Raw genomic sequence first — 20959 nt, 5'->3', positions numbered from 1 at the left:
GAGTTCTTTAGGGTTTTGAACTCCTTTCCAAGACAGGAATGTTAAAAGAGACCATACACAGCTGGGATGGAGGTGAGGGATGGAGGTTTGTCTGATTCATCCTCACATCTCCCCAGTCCAATGAGTTTTGTGAGAGTAGGTCATTGTTCTCATCACTATGCCTTTTCTCAGGCTGTCTCCCCAGCTGGGAATGCCTTGCTAATTTCTACTCATCCTTTAATGTTCCATTTAATCATTAGTTTCTCCAAAAAGTTTACTGAGCTCCCTCTGCCTTCCCCCTCAAAAAATTTCCCCCATTTCTTCCTCTGAATCTCTCTTGGTCATTACATATGCCACACTAGATTATAACTGTCTGTCCTCCTAACTAGACTATGAGCTCCCTGAGGACAGAGACTGTGTCTCAGTTATCTTTGGTCTTAGTAAATACTCAATAAATAATATGAAACACTTAATAAGTGAATAAATTTCCTGTTGGCCATAGGGAGCTGTTGAAGGTGTTTCTCAACAACTTTGCCCACCCCCACCCCCCCACGAAGGACATTTGGCAATGTCTGGAAATAATTTTTGTTGTTGAAACTCGGGGGACGGGTGCTACTGGCATATAATAGGTAGAGACCATGGATGCTTCCCACATCCTAGTATGCACAGGACAGCCACCACAACAAAGAATAATCTGGCCCCAAATGTTATTCGTGCTGAGGTTGGGAAACCCTGTTTTAGAATAATGAAATGGATTTAATCAAACTCTTCTTTAATCAATTTAAGACTCTTCAGGGAGCAGTGAGTCCAACTGGCTCACTTTACAGATGAAAAACTAGTTGGTTGTAGGGTAGGGCAAGACCTTGTACCATGGCACCCTTTCCATATGGTTGCACCTGGCTAACATTATTTTTTAGCTATTCAGTACTCTAAGTGGTAAAGGGATAGAATGGTTTTATTAATGTACCTTATCTGGGGCTCATCAATTAGGTCTGGGGGACAAGGATGAGATTGTTCAGACTGGAGAAAAGTTTTTGGCATCACAGAACAGGTCCAGCCAGCCTCTTCCCACCCCATCCCCACATCAGCCTCTTTTTTCTAGAAAGATGTGCCACAAATCTAGGGCTGAATGAGAAGCGTTCTCTCAATGGTTCATTTCTGAACAGTTCAATCTGCTCCGGGAAATGAGAGATTAGCCTGTGGGAAGAGTGAATCCACTTTAAGCCACTCTACATTAGAACCAAATAAAGCTCTGGAGATTCCAGCCTGCCACAGGAGAATTCACTCTTAATTGCTACAAACCGAGGGGATCCAGTATAATTTTCCTCCCATCAACAAATAATAGCATTTGGGGAGATGAACTCAATCTCCAAGGGAAGCTTTGAACCAAATGTGAGGTTATCTCCCTCTTCAAGTGCCTCAGATTTAGAAGGCTCTTGATCCCAGAGTGCCCCAATCGTACCTCTCATGAGGCAAATCCGCCATTTTCCCAGCAGTAATCACAATGCCTGGATTTCTCCCATTCAGCTCAGCTGACTTAGAAAAGCCAGGTGATTCAGACACAATACACAGTGAATCAACAAAGAAAGGAAATGCAGAAAAAAAAACCCAATCTGTGTGTCATCTTGAATAAATGTGCCTTCCAATAAATTTGGTGAATTGTCTTCAAGGGAATCAGCTGAAAATGTGTGATTAGCTGGAAATGATATTTGTGGGTCCACTGAGGCTCTGAAATGATGCAGAGGGGTAGCTTTTTTCTGCAGAAATAGCTCAATTTTGTTTGCTAAAGTTTGCCTTGGAGCATCAAAGGCTGTTCCTGTGTTGGCTGCTACTGGCATGAGAATGTGAAGGGGGGGGGCACGGGGACAGAAAAGGACACTCGGCAGCAGGTCCCAACAAGAAAAAGCTGTCTCTCCACCTCTATTACTTGTCCTCTTCCTCTGTCCTGCCCCCCGCCATACAGTGAACACCATGGGGAGGAGGAGTTCAGTAACTCAGAATTTGTACTCAGATCTAGGTTTGAATTCCAGTTCTACTTCTTTCCTGAGCCTTAGATTCTTCACCTATAAATTGGAACTAATAATGCTAATATACCCAGTTTGTCAAGGGGGTTTACATGAGATGATGTATATAAAGCATATGGCTCATGAAGGCACTAAAGAAGTGTTCTATTATCATCACTGGGCTCAGTCTCTGCCCGGGTAATTTTCTAAAAACAGAAAGTTTGGTCCAGGGGATTAGAGAGAAGAGAATAATGGGATATGGATGGTCAAATGTAAGAAAACAAATCTCTATCAGGGGGCCACTGGAAGTTTTGTGGTCTAATGATTTTCCAAACCTCTTTACAAGATGTAAAATGGTTGGGTTTGTGGTTAACCAAACTTTTGATTTTTTTTTTAATACTAATTATTTTATTTCTAGCTTATCATTAATTTCAACTACTCAGACTTTTGAATTGCTCAGCTCTGTGTTTAAGTTTCTATAGAATAGGTTTGGCACTGAGCAGGCTTGGAGAGTCCAAAACCTTTTGGACATTGCAATAACGTAGAGTTCAGAGTTTAGAGAGAATGTCAAATGAGAATCACCCTGCCACGGGTCCAAAGAGAGATCAATGCTTCTGCCATGAAAGAAAAAGGGGTTCCATTGGTGAATCTGCAGTTAGCATAAATATAGGGTGGTAACGGGTCTCTTAAGTGCAAAGGTGCCCACAAGCACCTCGTCAACAGAATAACTGGGAGAATACAGAGATTCCTGAGCCCACCTTGGAGAGTCAAGGGCCAAGGAGGGGCTCAGGATCCTGTTTCTTTTTAATTAAAGTGCCAAGGTGATTCTTTTTTTTTTTTCATAAATTTATTATTTTATTTATTTATTTATTTTTGGCTGTGTTGGATCTTCGTTGCTGCGCGTGGGCTTCCTCTAGCTGCGGTGAGTGGAGGCTACTCTTCGTTGCAGTGCACAGGCTTCTCATTGCGGTGGCTTCTCTTGTTGTGGAGCATGGGCTCTAGGCACACAGGCTTCAGTAGTTGCAGCATGCGGGCTCAGTAGTTGTGGCGCACGGGCTTAGTTGCTCAGCGGCATGTGGGATCTTCCCGGACCAGGGAACGAATCTATGTCCCCTACACTGGCAGGCAGATTCTCAACCACTGTGCCACCAGGGAAGCCCTGCCAAGGTGATTGTGATGATCAGTCAGCTTTGGAAACAGCTCTGAAGGTGGATGGCTCAGGTTGTGGGCTCCTGTTTTAGAAGTGATTCACTGAGTATTAGCATCCCTACTCCATTTACCTTTGCAAAGATCTGACCCATGTCTCTTCAAAATGATGTAAGAAAGGTTTAGGAGAGTCGTAAGAGGCACTTAGAGCTGACTCCCATTTCAGATGCTGTGGTTGTGGACTATGTGCCTGAGAAATGACACTATCTGACAACAATCATCAAATGTATTTTTGACATTCAAGTCTTGCACCATAAGACCCAACCTTCAAGATATCAACTCCCGGGACTTCCCTGGTGGTCCAGTGGTAAAGAATCCACCTTCCAATGCAGTGAATGCGGGTTCAATCCTTGGTCGGGGAACTAAGATCCCACATGCCATGGGGCAACTAAGCCCGCGCACCACAACTACTGAGCCCCCGCACCTCAACGAGACAGCCTGCGTGCCACAAACTACAGAGCCCATGCACCCTGGAGTCCATGTGCCACAACTAGAGAGAGAAATCCCACACGCCACAACTAGAGAGAAGCCAGAGCGTGGCAATGAAGAGCCCAGGCACTGCAACAAAAAAAATCCCTCATGCCTCAATGAAGATCCCACGTGCTGCAACTAAGACCCGATGCAGCCAAATAAATAAATTAAATAAATAAATTGAATAAACAAATATTTAAAAAAAGATATCAACTCCCATCAATCCCCACCAGGCACTCAAAGTATCTCCCAATATACCTTGAACTTTTCTAACTTTTTCATATCTTCCTCCCCAATCAGCAATGAGCTCAGCTCCACTAATAGAGGCAGTATGACCTGGTGTTTAAGAGGCTGGCTTTGGAATAAGGCAGGTTGGAATTCTAGTGTGTTTGTGAGCCAACTTGCACTATGCTGGTCAACACCCTAGGGATGCAGAGCAATAAGATAGAAGGGGCCTGGGTCATTGCCCAATGGCACTCTCAAGTGATGCCTGAAAGGAAAACACAAACTTCTATCTTGTTCAAGCCACTATTACTTTTGGTCATTATTCAAAAATCTGAAACTACATCCTACCAACCAGTAAACCAGCTACTGTAATACAGGTGATAAGGGTTGCTATAGGGGATGCACTTGGTGCTGCGAGAGCATACCTGAGGGAACCAAACCCTACCTGGGAGGCAAAGCCTAAGAGGCTTCCTAGCAAAGGAGATATTTAAGGGAAGTATGTAAGATGAGTGGCACTTAGGTAGGTGAGGAAGGGAGAAAAGGAAGCCCCAGATAAAAAGAAAAAGTGTGAGCAAAGTTACAGAGGCAGGAAACAATTCGGGATGTTTGGAAAGTTGTAGTTTAGCATAGCAAAGAGTAGGGTTTGAATGGGCAGTGGGAAGAAATGCGCTGGGGCTTGGGAGTGGATTTTGTATGGGAAAAGAAGATGGTGTGGTGACATGATGAAAATCCCAATCAGAGAATTCCTCACCATGGAATCTCTCTCTGTATTTAGCAGCTGCTGGTGAGAAAGGAGACTGAAAGCTAAAGATAAGTACTATATGGTTTCCCCTATTATTAACTTCCTAATGGAGAGCCCAGATTCACAGAGGGGCTCAGTCCATTGTTCCTAACAGCTGGATTTCTTGTGAGGCAGACAGGAATCCCCAATGGCTCCTACAAACAGACTGTGGGAGGCTGGCTGATTGATAGGCCTGCCAACACCACCTCAAAGCGACCTCAAAGTGAGGTCAATGGCTGAGTAAATTTAACCCAAGCCTATCAAGGTAATGGGAGAAAGAGATTTATTTTGGTTCAAACAAGCTCTGGACAGTGACGGGAACCAGGAAGAAGGCAGGAGCAAAACTTGTGCGTCAGTGTTTGGATATGGAGACAATTTCAATTCAACCATCTCAGATGAATATTATCTTCCTTAGTCTAAAAACCTACCAAGGTATCAATTCTCCACATGCATTCCAATATGTCTGGGTTAGGAAGATCTTCTTTCCTTCCTCTGTTTCTTCCCAGGTCTTTGGTTACCCACCGAGTATGGACCATGCTGGTTTCATATTCTTATTTGCCCATGTTGTCTAAGGGTCTACAATAAGCCAGGTACTGGTGGGCACTTCCTGTCAGCTCACCTCATCTTGATATCTGCCTGTGAGATATTATCCCCATTTACAGATGATGAAGCAGAGGGACAAGTGCCTTGCCCAAGGCAAAATAAAAATTAGGAGCTAGGGGGTTTTGTTTGTTTTACTTCTACAGCTCAATGGATTATCACAGTAATTACTCATGGAACCACCACTAAAGTCAAGAGGGATCCTTGTCAACATCCTTTCCCCCTCAAATCACTACCTACTCCTTCCCTACTTCTCTGAAGCCTTTTCTGGTTCCAAACTTCTGCTTTCTCCCTGACTCCATACCCCTTCCCTTAGCCTTCTGGAGCAATAAAGAAAATGAGGGACTTTCCTATGATTGCACAGATGTCAGACCTGGGACTTGAACCCATGTGTTTGAAGTCCGCTATAGCTTGGTTGATTTCCTCCTCTCAGCTTACATAAGTCCTTTCCACCTTTCAAGGCCGATCAAATGCCATGCTCCTCCATGGAGCCTTTTAGAACACTCCTTTCCTCTCTGGTCTTTTCCTCTACCTGGTGAGTTCCTGACTGTCTGTTCCACTGATAGGACACTTAGCAGATAGTGTCTGGCATTACTTAGCATTTCACATTCTTGTTTCATCTTCCCTATGAGTCTGTAAGCTTTTTTGGAGACTAGGGATCACAACTTACACCTGCTTTTTGTTTTTTTGGTTTTTTTGCAGGCAATGTGCTAAGTTGTTTTTTTTTTTATCATCTTTATTGGAGTATAATTGCTTTACAATGGTGTGTTAGTTTCTGCTTTAGAACAAAGTGAATCAGCTATACATAAACATATATCCCCATATGTCCTCCCTCTTGTGTCTCCCTCCCACCCTTCCTATCCCACCCCTCTAGGTAGTCAAAAAGCACCGAGCTGATCTCCCTGTGTTATGCGGCTGCTTCCCACTAGCTATCTATTTTACATTTTGTAGTATATATAAGTCCATGCCACTCTCTCACTTCGTCCCAGCTTGCCCTTCCTCCTCCCTGTGTCCTCAAGTCCATTCTCTACGTCTGCGTCTTTATTCCTGTCCTGCCCCTAGGTTCAACAGAACCATTTCTTTTTTTTTTTTAGATTCCATATATATGTGTTAGCTTACGGTATTTGTTTTTCTCTTTCTGACTTACTTCACTCTGTATGACAGTCTCTAGGTCCATCCACCCCACTACAAATAACTCAATTTCATTTCTTTTTATGGCTGAGTAATATTCCATTATATATATGTGCCACATCTTCTTTATCCATTCATCTGTCAATGGACACTTAGGTTGCTTCCATGTCCTGGCTATTGTAAATAGAGTTGCAATGAACATTGTGGTACATGTCTCTTTTTGAATTGTGGTTTTCTCTGGGTATATGCCCAGTAGTGGGATTGCTGGGTCGTATGGTAGTTCTATTTTTAGTTTTTTAAGGAACCTCCATACTGTTCTCCATAGTGGTTGTATCAATTTACACTCCCCACCAACAGTGCAAGAGGGTTCCCTTTTCTCCACACCCTCTCCAGCATTTATTGTTTGTAGATTTTTTGATGATGGCCATTCTGAGTGGTTTACACCTATTTGTATTCATAGAACCTTGAAAGTGGTCTGCACGGAGGAGGAAGCAGAATAAGTGGATTCCTGGGCTTTGGAGTCAGACTCGGGTTCAAATCCTGGTCCAGCTAATGGCTTGCTGTGTAACACTGAATTACTTAATCTCTGTCCAAATGCCTTCCTGAAGGGTTGTTGAGAAAATTAAAGTACATAATGATTTTCAGGGTGTAGCATAGTGCCTGGCACACATTAGTCATTCTGCAAAGGTAAACTATTATGGAACCCAACAAGTATTCATTGTTGATAATTACTCAACTGGTCCTCAAGGTTAAAAAAATTTTTTTAAAGAAAGAACTAAGATAGAAAATCTCTTTTCCATAGGATACAAGTCTAGAAAAGCAACACACAAGTTGGAAGGAGGCCGGATATTGGGTAGGAATAGCCTCACTTCCCCTCCATCGCGTTCACTTACTACAGAAGCAATAATGGCTCCCCAGTGTGCAGAGCATTGAAATGACTAACAGCTGAGCGGGTGACAGCCAAGCAGAGTCAGGGGCCCTGGCCGTGTTCCTGCTGCTAAGTCATGCAGAAGAGGCCAGCTTTACCTCCGAGCCTCAGCAGCAGCTAATGCTGTTAGGATGAAAGATGGGTCCATTTGGGCCCTACACTTTGGTGTTCAGGCACTCTAGAAGGTCAATGGCTGGAGAGAAAATACAAGGGCTGAAGCAGGAGTTTCCAGCGAAGAGGCTGAGCCGCTGTCAAGAATCAGGAAATATACTACTCTGGGCGCATGCAAAGTATGCATACTTTAACCAAACAGTCCATTTCTTCAAAGGACTTTAAAGGGCAAAAGCTTGCCTTCCTTCCAACTTTACTCCCATACATAACCACGCAGGAGACAGCTGATCTGAAACACAGCACCTATTGCTTTCTTTATGCCCATTCTCAACTTGCAAAGAGATTCTTCTCCAAATACTTTCTGAAAATATTAAGGAGAGTTTTGGGGTGGGATTTACATACAGATTATCTTTTCTGTAATTCTGTGGGCTTTGTCTGATCATCTGTCCTGCAAGTCGTAGGAGGCATTTCTCTGAGCATCAGTTCTAACACAATAGAACTCAAAACGAAACAATGTAAGGCACGTCAGGTGGGTGGGAAACTGTGATAGCCTGAGATTTTGGAAGCTAAATGGAGTTAAGGAGATGCAGAGGAGGGTAATGAGGAAGCTTCAGATAATGGGATCAGGCAGGACTGACTCAAAAAACAGCAGAGACTGCTGGGCTCTTTTGGACCACAAGATCCCTGTCGTTGGGTGGGGGGTAGGGGGCACAAAAAGGCAAAACTCAAACAAGCAGTAGTTGTCAGGCCAAAGCAAGTTGTGACCTGTGATCACAGGTGTGATCTTGTGATCACACTGTGACTTGTGATCAAGCCAAGAGTGTGTGGGTGCAAGGGGGTCAGGTGGCGATACTTTCCAGAGCAAATGCAAAAGATAGTGCTATAAAGGAATGAACTATCACCAGAAATATTCATTGTCTACAGCAATGCCCAGGAATTACATAACCTCATCAGCTTTCCTCCACTGGCCTCGGTTTCCCCATATGTAAATCCAAAGAAGTCGTACTACTCCCCAGTCTGAGTTAGTGACCCTCCTCTGCTCCCTCAGACCTCCATGTATAATTGTCCATTAGTGAGTCTGCCTCCCCAACTAAGCCTTAAATTCCTAAGGGCTGGGACTGTATTTTATTCCTCTCTGCGTCCTCAAAGCCTGGCACAGGGCCTGGCTTATAGCAGGTGTTCAATCAACTTTTACCGACTGAATGGTCTCTAAAGTCCTTGGAGGACAGAATCATAGAATGACTGGATTGGTTGTTCTGATTCTGTCCTCTACAGAGCTCAGCATAAAGTGTGGGCCAAATAGCCTCCCCAGGAGCTGTCCTGATCCGGCTGCTTCAGTTGAAGTACCGTGGCCTCTCCTCCCCTTCCTTTCTCTTTTCTTAACTTCTTTATTCCCATCTTCAAATATCATTCTCCTTGGACTGTACCACTCTAAAGCCATTGTGCTTGCTTCAAACTTCAAGACTGGGGGGTCTCTTAAATGTGAAATACCAACCAGCCCTCTCATTTACTTCCCCTTCTGCAACCAAGTCCATAGACCTTCCTAAGGTCTTACCTAGGTCTGACCTTAGAGTCTCTTGGAAGAAGATCCTGAGATAATTTGAATGAAAGAGGCTTAACTGGGGAAGTGATTCCAGGGAGCACTGATAGTGGAGCAGGGAAGGAAGTGAGACAGGAAAGGGAAGAAAGGTAATATAGGATGTTTTAATGAGCAGGTATTGCTGTGGGCAACTGAGGTTCACTCCTCCTGAAGACCCCTGGGAGATTCTGTGGAATGCACCTCAGAGTCATCCCGATGAGGAGTGAGGGAGCTGGGGTATGTATCCACCAACTTCCATCCAAAATTGGTTGAAGGCTGTTAGAGGGTTAGGGGGAATAATCCCCCACCACTGCTAGTCTGCCTCATGCACTAGTTAAACACACTCCTGCAGTCAGAGAAAGCACCCAGGGGCTTGTAGAAACAAGCCATCAGCATGTACAGCAATAGTGAGATCTGAGGGGATCTGGGCAGGGGCACCAACACCTTATGCGACACATTCTAGACTGATGCCCCAAAGTCTTCCATCTTCTCATCCCAGTTTGCTCTACTATGGAGTAAAACATAAAGTTCTCCAGTTGGAAGAGACTTGGTAATCATCTACGTTAACCAAATCCCTCTTCAGTCCAGAATCCCCTCTACAACATTCCTGACAAGTGGTTGTCAGCCTCTGCTTGAATACTGCTAGTGTCAGGGAACTCACTGCACTGAAATTATTCCAGCAACTTGCTATTTCTGGAATAACGGAGTTGCTGAAAAATCCGCCCCCCCCCTTTTTTTCTTTTTTAAAGAGTCCACATTAGTCACCTTGTAATTTCCAACTGTTGGCCTTAGTTCTGCCTTTTGGAGCCACACAAAATGATTCTGCTCCTCCATTCACAATAGCCCTTTTAGTTAGTTTCTAAAACTAACTGGTATGTTTTCACCATGACTCTTCTTCTCCAGCCCAAATCATCCACTGCCTTTATTACTCTTACTAAGATATGGTATTTAGACCAGTCATTCTCAACCAGGGGCAAATTTGCCTCCGAGGGGACATCTGGCACCGTCTGGAGACATTTCTGGCTGTTATAACTACCAGGAAGCACTACTGGCAAGTATGGCTTGGGGTCAGGGATGTTGCTAAGAATCCTACAAGACACAGGACAGCCCCCAAGACAAAGAATTATCTGGCCCCAAATGTCTAAAATACCAAGGCCAAGAAACCCTTTTCTAGAAACATCATTATCCAGGCCACTCTCCTTTGGACATTCCTATGGCTTGTCATATAAAGCACAGGGCTCAGAACTTGACACGTGGCGCCTGCAGGGACAGGACCAAAGAAAGCATGAGTATGGGCGTCCTCTCTCACTCTGACAATGGGACTGACTAGAGCAGCTGAAGCATCCACCATATACTCCCCTCCTCCCCGGTCTGGGGTCAGGAAAAAGCTCCAAGTCCTATTGAAACAAACTGCTCTCAAGCCAACAATTAGGAAATAAAAACAAAGATATAAAAACATAAATGCAACTCTAGGAAGTAGCGTTCCCTCTGAGCATCTACACAACACTTTAATCATGACAGATTGAATCAGATTCGTTTTAGTTTTTTTTTTTTTACCCGAAAGATATAATTGTAGATTTCTCTGTAAAATTTTTGTTACCTGAAAACATGATAAATTGTCTTTTGTATTTTCATCCATGCCACTCCTAAAAACATCAGACAAGACAGACTGATGTGGATCCACTTCTTAACTCTTTTTGGGTAAGGTTGTGTTGACCAGCTATGAAGTCACTTAACTGTAGCTTACATTTATTTATCTGATCTAAGAAAACACCAGGTCTAGATGGTTTTACTACTAAGTCTTATCAAACATTCAAGAACCAGTTAATTCTTATTTTATTCCAACTGTTCTAGAAAATGGGGGGGTGGGTGGGAGGGAGATGGAGACTTCAGCTTATTTCAGAAAGCTAGCATAATCCTAAAGCCAAAACCTTTCAAGAACAGTGCATGAAAAAAATTTATAGGAAAATCTCATTAATGCACATAGATATAAACTTCCTTAAAGATTACCAAACTGGATCTAGCTTTGAATTTTATATTTCACAAAGTGGCTCAGTTTTGTTTATTCCGGGAATGTAGGATGATTTAACAGAAAGTCTATTAATGTAACTTACTACATTAATAGATTAAAGTGGTGGGTAGGAGTCAGGAGTGGACCACAGGCACACAGAGGAACACTCTTTTCTTTATTTTTTTTTAAGTAGCTTTTTCTGTGTTATAAAACCCACAAAATTTCTGTGATATAAAATAAACATTTATTTTTCATACATCTTGGGTAAGCCAGGGGCAACTATTTTGGGCTGGGCTCAACTGGTCAGTGAGTCAGCTGGGTGACCACATCCACAAAACTCTCATTATTCTTGGACCAGCTGGCTAGTTGTTGCAAGTTCATCTCATGGCAGGGCAGAGTATTAAGAGGGTGAACTCAACAGGACAAACACACTTCAAGCCCCCCTACTTGTATAATACCTGCCATCACCCATCTGGCAAAAACAACTTGCATGGCTGAGTTCAAAGTCAAAGAATGGGGAAGTATATTCTCCATGGCATGGATACTAGGAGGGCATGTGGATATTTTATTACTTATAATTTACAAATATGATATACATGTATACACATTATATATATGTTTATTATGTGTCCAATTTATATATATGAAATTTGGTATACACAAAGTATTTCATAATAAAGCTTAAATTCACACATTAAGTACACTTTGGGACCCTTCTTACTTACTAGTTTCATAATCTTATCCAAAAAGGAAAAGGAGTTAGTTTGGCATGAGGTGTTCTTCATGATCATCTCTTTCATCTTTACTTTTTCCCATTCTTTCAGCCTCTTCCAAAAAGAACTTAAAGAGGTTTACAAAGCACTGAGACAAAATAAATTTATCATCAGAAAACAAAGCAAAGGGAAAATAAGGTTACTGAAACAAAATGGAGCTAGAAATGCCATTAGCACTTGGCTGGATATTCTGTTTGCTCCTCTTATCCTCTTCCCACCTTTCTCTACCTGTTTAAGGGTTCCTTCGTCTCGGGCTTCTCCTATAGCTACAGGTCTCACTGAGTTCTGATGACCACTCTCTCCTCTTCTGCTTGAGGCCCAGAGGCTGGTAACATTTCCTGTGAACTTCCTTGCTGGCTCCCTTAATTTTGCCACATCTTTGTAACACGAAGCTCTCCTTACTTAACATTTTTGAAGGTGCCATATTTCCTGCCAGAGACCCTGATTGCAATAGCCCACACAAATCGTATGCCTTAAGTCTAAACGCCTACTAGAAGTAGATGATAAATACAGCTCTAAGGTCTCAGTGTGATTATCAAGTGGGAAAGACAATTGATAAAAGAGTCACCAGTCCCTCCAGAGAAGCAGATCTACTCTGGATGCCATGATGGGCAAGAAATTTTTTGTGCCTTCTCAATGACAGGTCATTGTGGTATAACACCCCCATGTCTTTTCTGTCTCACAGACCATCTCTAATTATTCAGGGCCCAGTCCTCATATATCCTCTTTTTATCCACACTCACTCCTTAGTTGATCTCATGGCTTTAAATATCACACACATGCTGATGACTCCCAATATGTAGCTCCAGTTCTCACTTTTCCCTGAACTCCAGTTTTCACTATCCAATTGCCTACGCTGTTTGTCCAATAGGCATCTCAAACTCTTGGCATGTCCAAAACAAAACTCGCCAAGTTTATCGAATAATCCTCTCTTCCTAGTCTTCCTCCATCTCAGTAGAGGGCCTTGGCATCCTTCACTTGGGTGCTCAGGTGTGTGGACTGGTGGGGAGGGGGCCTGGCGGAAATCCATCATCCTTGATTCCTTTTTCTCACACTCCACATCCAATCCAGCTGCACATTATGTTGGCTCAGATATTCAAAAATATATTCAGAATCTGACCAATTTTCACCACCTGCATCACTTCCCACTCTAGCTCCAACTTCCCAGACTCTCTTATACCACTGTACTTGCTCCTAACTTGTTTCCCTCCTTCTATACTTGCCCTCTTCCAGGGTCCCACCTCCAGCAGCCAGTGTGATCCTTTAAAAATACATCAGATCATGTCATCTACTCAAAATCCTCCAGTTGCTTACCATCACACTCAGAATGTAGTATAAAGTCTCCACCATGGCCTGTAAGGCCGAACTGACCCTTGATGTTCTGTGAGCAGGTGAAGCATAGTACTTGAGGTCTTGGGACCTTTGCACTTGCTGTTTCCTCTGATTGAAACACTCTTCTCCAGATATCTACATGCCTCCACCACTCATTTCACTTAGGTCTCTGCTCAAATGACAACTCCTCAGAGAAGCCTTCCCTGCTCATTGGCTCAAAACAGCCCCACCATCCTTATTCCTTACTTTACTTTTCTTCACAGCACTAATCAGTACCTGACATTACATTAAATATAAATATGTAATTATGCATTAGTCTTCCCATTTAGAATGCTAAATGCTACGAAAACAAGGGTTTGTTTCCTTCACCCCAGCATCCCTGGTATGATACTTGACACGTAGAGGGCTCTCAATAAATATTTGCTAAGTGAATGAAAGACTCCATTCTAGGTCATCTGATTTCTTGACTCACACTCAGAAAGATCAAAGAAATATTTGAGCCTCAATTAAGTGAGTGGCACTTAGCTAGATGCTTAGAGCTTTAAAAAATCTAACAGTTCCTGACCCGAACTGTGACCTTCTGGGTGAGTAGTGATTGGGAGAGGACACAAGGGAGTCCTCAGGGTACTAGAAACATTCTTTATCTGGGTAACAGTTATATAGGTGTACACCTAATTACAGATCTACTGAGCCAAACACTTCACATTTGTGTATTTTAAGTTGCACCCCAATAAAAGATTTGTTTTGTTTTGTTTTAAGTTTCTGGCCTATCTAGACACATCAACAGGTAGTTTCCAGCGCGGCAGACCAATGAGAGGTCTGCACAGACTGCCTGCCATATGATCAGTGAGAAAGCCACCCTCCAAAGTGCTAAGATTGGCAAACCGGCTAAAAGGAAAAGGTAGGCTGTATCCTGCCTTCCTTCTGACACCAGAACATCCCACAGATCACGGGCCTTCTTCAGTGCCCCAGGTCCACTTTCTCAATCTGATGCTCAACTGCTAGAAGATACGCCACCTGTTAAGGAGCAGATCCCTGAAGTGAGATGGAGCACGGCAGAGCTTAGACCGGGGCAAGAGAGAGGAACAGTATGGCAGCCTTTATGCTTTAGATTTTTAACCACATAGTTTGAGGACGTGAACACCGCGTCCACGCGTTTGGAGGGAACAACTAGCTGTACACTCGGCTCACCGAACGTCACAAACCCAGCGAACGCCCAGCCTGGGCCCCAGGCCCCCAACGCGCACGCGCAGCATACAGCCACCGCTACGCAGGCGCACTGCAGCCTTGTGCCGGGCAAAGCGGGGACAGGTGCCCCTGCGAGCGGGCGCGCGCGCGTTGTCGGGCGCGCGGGAAACGGGGTGCGCGCTATGGAGCAGCGGTTAGCTGAGTTCCGGGAGGTCCGGAAGCGAGCCGGGCTGGCGGCCGAACCCAGCACTTCGAGCCAGCGTGCACAAACCTCGGGAGAGAAGGCGGAAGCAGCTGCGACTCCAAAGGCAGCGCCAGGCTGGCTAAAACGGTTCCTGGTGTGGAAACTGAGGCCCGCGAGTGCCCAGGCCCAGCCCAACCTCGCTCAGGTGAGAAGAACGAGGCCTCACCCCCGGGTCCCTGGCTTCTGAGCCGCGGACTTGGCCTCTCGGCCAGCTCCGCCGAGGCCCCGCCCCGCCACCACGTGGTGGCAACCCCCCCCAGCCCCCCACCTCGCCGCGTCAAGGAGCGGCCCGGCCCGCCAGCCAGGCTCCCTCCCCAGCTTTCCAGCCGGGCCTTCGGTGGCGGGGCGGGGCTGCTGGCGCCTCCGCCAGCTCGGGGGCGGGCCCTCGCGTCTCCAGCCTCTCGCATGGGCCCTGATGAGTGGCTTCCACATTTTCCTTCCAGCCCGCGACCCACGCAGCTCCGACTCCAGGCTTGAAGCGAGGGTCTAGGATCCTGGAAGAAAGGACCTCTGCCCTTGTGTTATTCACAGCGAGTTGAGTTATCGTTGTGCCCCCGGTGGCTTTGGGAAACCTCTCCACAATGGTGTTGAGTCACAGCCCTCTGCTAATGGAGGGTAAAAGGTCTAATTGGATTCTGATAAAAAGTGGCAGTAATTAAAGCTTCATTTGATTTCGCACCTGGGCCACATGCAGCCAGTCGCCCAAATAGCCTGCGCTTTAGAAATGGCATTTGAATACAAAATTCGCAAAAGTGTGGTAACTGTAACTGCCCGTGGTGGCATGTACCTTTGTCTCACTATTGAACTAGCAAGCCCTATTCAAGTTTAACAATGAATGTTCAAGGCGAAGACAATATATAGATTAGTATGATATCCTTTTCACCCTGTGAGTCTTTGGTAATTTCCTATTCACGTCTCAGTATCTTCGTTTTCACTCATGAGTAAGGTGGCAAGGTGATGACTTGAGTGTGAGATTGGAGCATCTATGTGGGAATACAGGACAAAACATCAAGGGGATATCTGTGCTGTGAGGCAATCTGTGACATGGCCTTTGTCCCTCCTAAGTGCAGTAACAGCCAAAACTTCCTTTTGAAAATTAAAATGTACCTTACTCCTCTTAAGATTACTTCAGTTCATCTATCATTGCACCACATCTGGTTTTAAGGAATTTTTAGGAGAGCATACTGTTACTCAGTTTGGATTAGATATTATTCTCCATGACACGCAGGGTTCCAACTGACTTGTAGAAAGAGAGTGCAGCAGGTTTCGAACAGTCCATTTCCTTGCATGCAGTTTGTCTCAGGATGACTTTATTGTTGATTAGAACTCACTGAGCACAATTGCTTAGGATTTTATTTATTTATTTATTTTTAAATAAATTTATTTATTTTATTTTATTTATTTTATTTTTGGCTGTGTTGGGTCTTCGTTGCTGCGCACAGGCTTTCCCCTGTTGGGGCGAGCAGGGGCTACTCTTCGTGGCTTCTCCTTGCGGTGGCTTCTCCTGTTGTGGAGCACGGGCTCTAGGCACGTGGACTCAGTAGTTGTGGCTTGCGGGCTCTCGAGCACAGGCTCAGCAGCTGTGACGCATGGGATTAGTTGCTCCGTGGTATGTGGGATCTTCCCGGACCAGGGCTCGAACCCGTGTCCCCTGAATTGGCAGGCGGATTCTTAACCACTGCGCCACCAGGGAAGTCCCTGGTTAGGATTTTAGAATCCATTTCCTCTACCTCTTTTCCTCTCCCAGTTACAAAATAGTATCTAGTCCACACAATGAGTTTTTGACTGTATGTCTCATTTCCAAAGGAATATGAGATCATTGAGTTGGATCTAGAGAAGCTGAACTTGGAGAAAGTTTTCATTATTAAAAACCCAAAAGCCGATGGCCTGACAAAGGGATGAGAGGAAATGCCGGACCTCCAGTGCTTCTTACTAATTACTCTGTTTTTCATAAGGAACTTTGAAGCTCATTTTCATTGGCTCAGCTACCATTCCTGGGTTTGTTCTGGTGTGAAATTCTCATTAAACTGCTTTTTTTCTCCCCTAATTTATAATCTGTCTCTACCTAATAATTTAGGTGGCACACAGTGGCTTGTCAGAGATTTCTTTAACCTTCTGTTTCTAATTGCTCCTTTTTGCTGGCCATTGACAAGGAAGCATCCACCTCCTCCTTACCTCACTCTCGAATTTAGCTTGCAGAAAAGCAGTCCACTAAAATAAAATATTTCTTTCTGTGACAAGCGTCTACCACATTAGGACAGAAATGCCTATAACTTTTAAAAACTCCTGCCAAGTCCCCCACCCCACCCCCGTCTCCCTCCCAGGCCCCCAGTGCACCATCTAGCCCCAAGGTCCATCGCCCACACTCATCCTGAAATTCCTCCCCTCCAAGCCTTGGCTCAGGTTGGCCCACTTCTCAAATGCTCTCCTTCTTTGGCGTCACCTGGCCAAGCACAGCCTTTGCATCACCCCCTCAATTCCAGGAGTCATCTTTTAACTTTTCCCTTTCCCCCATCAGCATTCATTGATTCAGTATAATCCTATCATGTGCCCACTGTGTTCCAGCTGCTTTCCTGTATCCCAGGAGACAGTGTGATAAAGACAAAGCCCTGCTCTCACAGAACTCGCCTTTGAGTTGAAAGAACAGAATGATGAATGCTACAAAAAGGTGGGGGGGACCCAGGGTGCTGTGATAGTGAATCGGGGGTGAGGGATGCAGAGTGCCACTTTAAATTGGGTGGGCAGGGAGGACTCACTGAGGAGGTGACCTCACCATTTTCATAAGAAGGAGCCACTTTTGCAGAAACCTGGGAGAGGCCAAGGGTCCATGTGGTGACATTTTTACTGAGGTTTGTAGAAGAGGGAGCCAGCCAGGTGGTGTGAGGGGAAGGGGCTTTCCTCTCAGAGGGAACCACAAGTGCAAAGGCCCTGGGGTGGGAAGCAGCTTGGTATACAAGGAACGGAATTCCTGTCCCTAAACTGCGCCGTATGTGCTGTGGTGACTGTGGTGACCACAAACGCTTCCACACACAGCTTTTACAGCAGAAGGCACACTGGTTCTAAAACAAATGCCAAACGAGGCAGAGGAATTTCCTTATTCCCCCCTCTTTGTTCCCTTTGCCAGTTCATTTAACCCCCTACCCCACCTCATCTCCTTCTAGCTCTCTAACCCTTCCCCTTACCACCCCCCATAAAGGCCCTAATTAAGTAAAAAGGGCTTTGGAGGGAGATCATCCTAGGATGCTAGACCAAACTCATCTCTGCCTGTCACCAGCTGTGTGACTTTAGGGCAGTTGCTTACACCTCAGTGTTTTCTTATCAGTAAATCGGGAATAATAATACCTGCTTGCTGGATTACAGGAGATCAGGCATCTTGAAGGCACTCAATAAATGGTGGCCATAGCATTATTCTTGTTATACTCCTTCAATAATAAAATAAATTCAGTCTACTGTGAGTTTCAGGTCGTACACATTTAAGATGTATTCTGTAGCCATCATTTCTCTCCGTCTTCCATGTCTCCACCCTAATCTCTGCCTGGTCCTGTCTTGCTGGGCCTCCTGCATGAGCTACTAACAATTTCCTTTCTTCTACTTTTGCAGCCCATTTTCTGCCTGGCAGCCAGAATAGTCTTAAATATTAATCAGATTGTATTAGTTCCCTGCTTCAGTGATTTCCCTATTGTGCACACTGGTTAAATCTGAAAGGGACATTTATTTGTTTAATAAATGTGTGTGTTTGTGGGTGGGGGTTTGTTGATTTTATGTTAAGAACCTTTCCAATCTAATTGAAAAGGTAATAATTACAATATTGATACTAAAAATCAAGGGTTTAACAATATAGAATTTCTGAAGCAACATAAATCAGATGACCTGTATTTTTAATCAGGACCAAATAATATTTGTGGTCCCTTTTAAATTGCCACGTGAAGAATAAGAGATATAATTGAATAAATGAACTAAAAGTCTACTATGTATTGAGAACTTATGTGTGGGGTACTGTGTTTGGCTCTGGAGACACCAGAAGATAATAAATGGTAGCTTGGGGCCTCGTGCAACAATCTAGGGACACATGTGACCTATATTAAAAGAGAGACACTTGAATGAGGAATAGTTTGGTGCTCAGTGAGAAACAGCCAGTCAGAGCTCTAGGTGGCAGAGGGGACACCCTCCTTGATGGCCCAGGAGGTCGGGGCATATACAGTTCACCATGCTTGCCTGGAGGAAGCAAGTTGCTGAAGAATGGAGAGGAAGCAGAGGCTATTTCTGGCCACAGAGGGACAATGTCTTTGGGTCGTAAGACCAGTTGAACTGGAGTAGAGGGTTCATTTATAGAGCAGTAGATGGTGGATCATGTTGTTCAGAAACTTTTTAGACCACTGTTTTACAGACTGCAAGTCATGACTCATTAGTGGGTGGTGAAATCAATTTAGAGGATCTAGTCCTCTGTTAAAACTAAATTTAAACAAATAGAATAGAAAATCAAAGCTTCATATGTAAGGAAGGTATTTGTTGATTTGTGACCTTTTTTTCCCCCTGATATATGTTTGCGGGGTTGCAGTACAAAATGTATTTTTTATTGTGGGTCATACCCAAAAAAGTTTGGAAAATACTGGACTGGAGATCAAGCACCCTAAAGCTCCTTAAGTACCTGTGTCTCCCATTAGCACACAGCGCAGGGGCCTGTGTACTGGCATTTCTGTCTGTTGAGTGAATGCAAGGCCTTGGATTCCAGCCCAAGGAGTTTAAATTTTAACCCGTAGGCAATAAAAATTTGTCAAAGGTTTGTGAGCAGGGGGTTGATGGGTGTTGTAGCAGATCCATTTAGCAACTGTACATAGGATGGTTTGGGGAGGGAAGAGTTAGGAGGTGGGGAGTCCAGTTAGGAGATCCTGGGGGTGTGTAGGATGGTCACAGGGGATGGAAAGGTTGTGGCTATAACAGTGACTTTCTTTTTAATGTGTGGAAGGGATTTTTGTTTCCCGTTTCTGGTGTAGTCTTCATTTTAGAATCATGTCACTCAACAAAATTTTAGCTCCTCTAGAAAAATCAGCAAACATATATTGATTCTGTGTGGGAAGCATGTGGTCACTGCCTTATCAATTACGGGGGAGTTTCTGTACCAGGCACAAATTAGCTCCTGTTAGCAACAGATTAATCTAAGGAAATGTCTGCCTCAGATGGATATCCCTCTGAACGCTGTAAGGATTTCATCGGGTCACGTCTCACTGATCAGTTTTGATTCTGTTGGAGCAGAATGCATAGGAGCTCTTTGGAGATGGTTGTCCTAGAGAGCAGGGCAAGAAAATAGACACAGATGAGCCGGAAGCCTTTCCCGAGCAAGGACAGCTGTCTCTCCAGATCGGTTTTGATCCTCCCGGCCCCACTGCCTATTATTCTTACTTTGGTTTGTTTGTGTGTGTCCTAGAGAGCGGTTTGGCTTGGGGGCCGCGCGTCACAGCCACCGGGGAATCCAGCCGAGCCTCCGCCGGCCCCGCCCCCGCAGGACCAGTCTCTCCTGACCAACATCACCTTCTTGAAGGTGCTCCTCTGGCTGGTCCTGCTGGGACTGTTTGTGCAACTGGAATTTGGCCTGGCTTATTTTGTCCTGTCGCTCTTCTACTGGATGTATGTGGGGACACGAGGCCCCGAGGAGAAGACGGAGGGGGAGAAGAGCGCGTACTCCGTGTTCAACCCCGGCTGCGAGGCCATCCAGGGTACCCTGACTGCCGAGCAGCTGGAACGCGAGCTGCACTTGCGACCCCTGCAGGGGAGATAGGACCAGCCCTGCTGTCAGCTGGCCTCCCAAGGTCCTTTCACCCCTGGGGCACTGACTTGTGGGTTTGACTAAGGACAGCTTGCGGGTCAGTTCTGTGACTCCGCAATTCCACACGCTTTCCCCGATCTCCTGCTGCAGTTTTCTTTCAGAACTTCTTTTTGGTTTTGGTGAAACTCCCAGGAAGACGCTCACTGTGGGTCTGATGCAATTTATAAAAATTACACGCTTAAGAAAGGAGACCTGTTTGTCTCTTTATTTGAGAGAGGTGATTTTTAGAGCACTAAGAGGGCATTGGGGAGATAACTGTTTAAAATATCCAGCTGTTTGTAGTAATCGTTTGGTACATCAAGACTGTATAAAGTAAATATTCTCTTTAAATCTTTTTTTAATTAATTTATTTTTCATTGAAGTATAGTTGATTTATAATGTGTTAGTTTCAGGTGTTCAGCAGAATGTTTCAGATATATATTCTTTTTCAGATTCGTTTCCCATATAGGTTATTATAAAATATTGAGTATAGTTCCCTGTACTACACAGTAGGTCCTTGTTGTTTATCTATTTTATATATAGTAGTATGTATCTGCTAATTCCAAATTCCTAATTTATCCCTCCCCCCCGACC

General features: G+C 44.6%; 1 protein-coding gene across 1 annotated transcript; it reads left to right on the top strand.

Annotated features, from left to right (window-relative positions):
- Positions 1 to 14431: 14431 nt before the first annotated feature.
- On the top strand, positions 14432 to 20959 carry SAYSD1 (SAYSVFN motif domain containing 1). The gene is made up of 2 exons (XM_068558013.1): positions 14432 to 14707; positions 19988 to 20959. Exons 1-2 carry the CDS (start codon positions 14501 to 14503, stop codon positions 20336 to 20338), a joined length of 558 nt encoding a protein of 185 aa, XP_068414114.1. The 5' UTR covers positions 14432 to 14500; the 3' UTR covers positions 20339 to 20959.

This window comes from Eschrichtius robustus, chromosome 12 (assembly GCF_028021215.1).
Source record: "Eschrichtius robustus isolate mEscRob2 chromosome 12, mEscRob2.pri, whole genome shotgun sequence".
In the NCBI taxonomy this organism is placed as follows: domain Eukaryota; kingdom Metazoa; phylum Chordata; class Mammalia; order Artiodactyla; family Eschrichtiidae; genus Eschrichtius; species Eschrichtius robustus.
The sequence above is the reverse complement of the archived record's forward strand: the minus strand, read 5'-3'. Positions and strand labels throughout refer to the sequence as shown.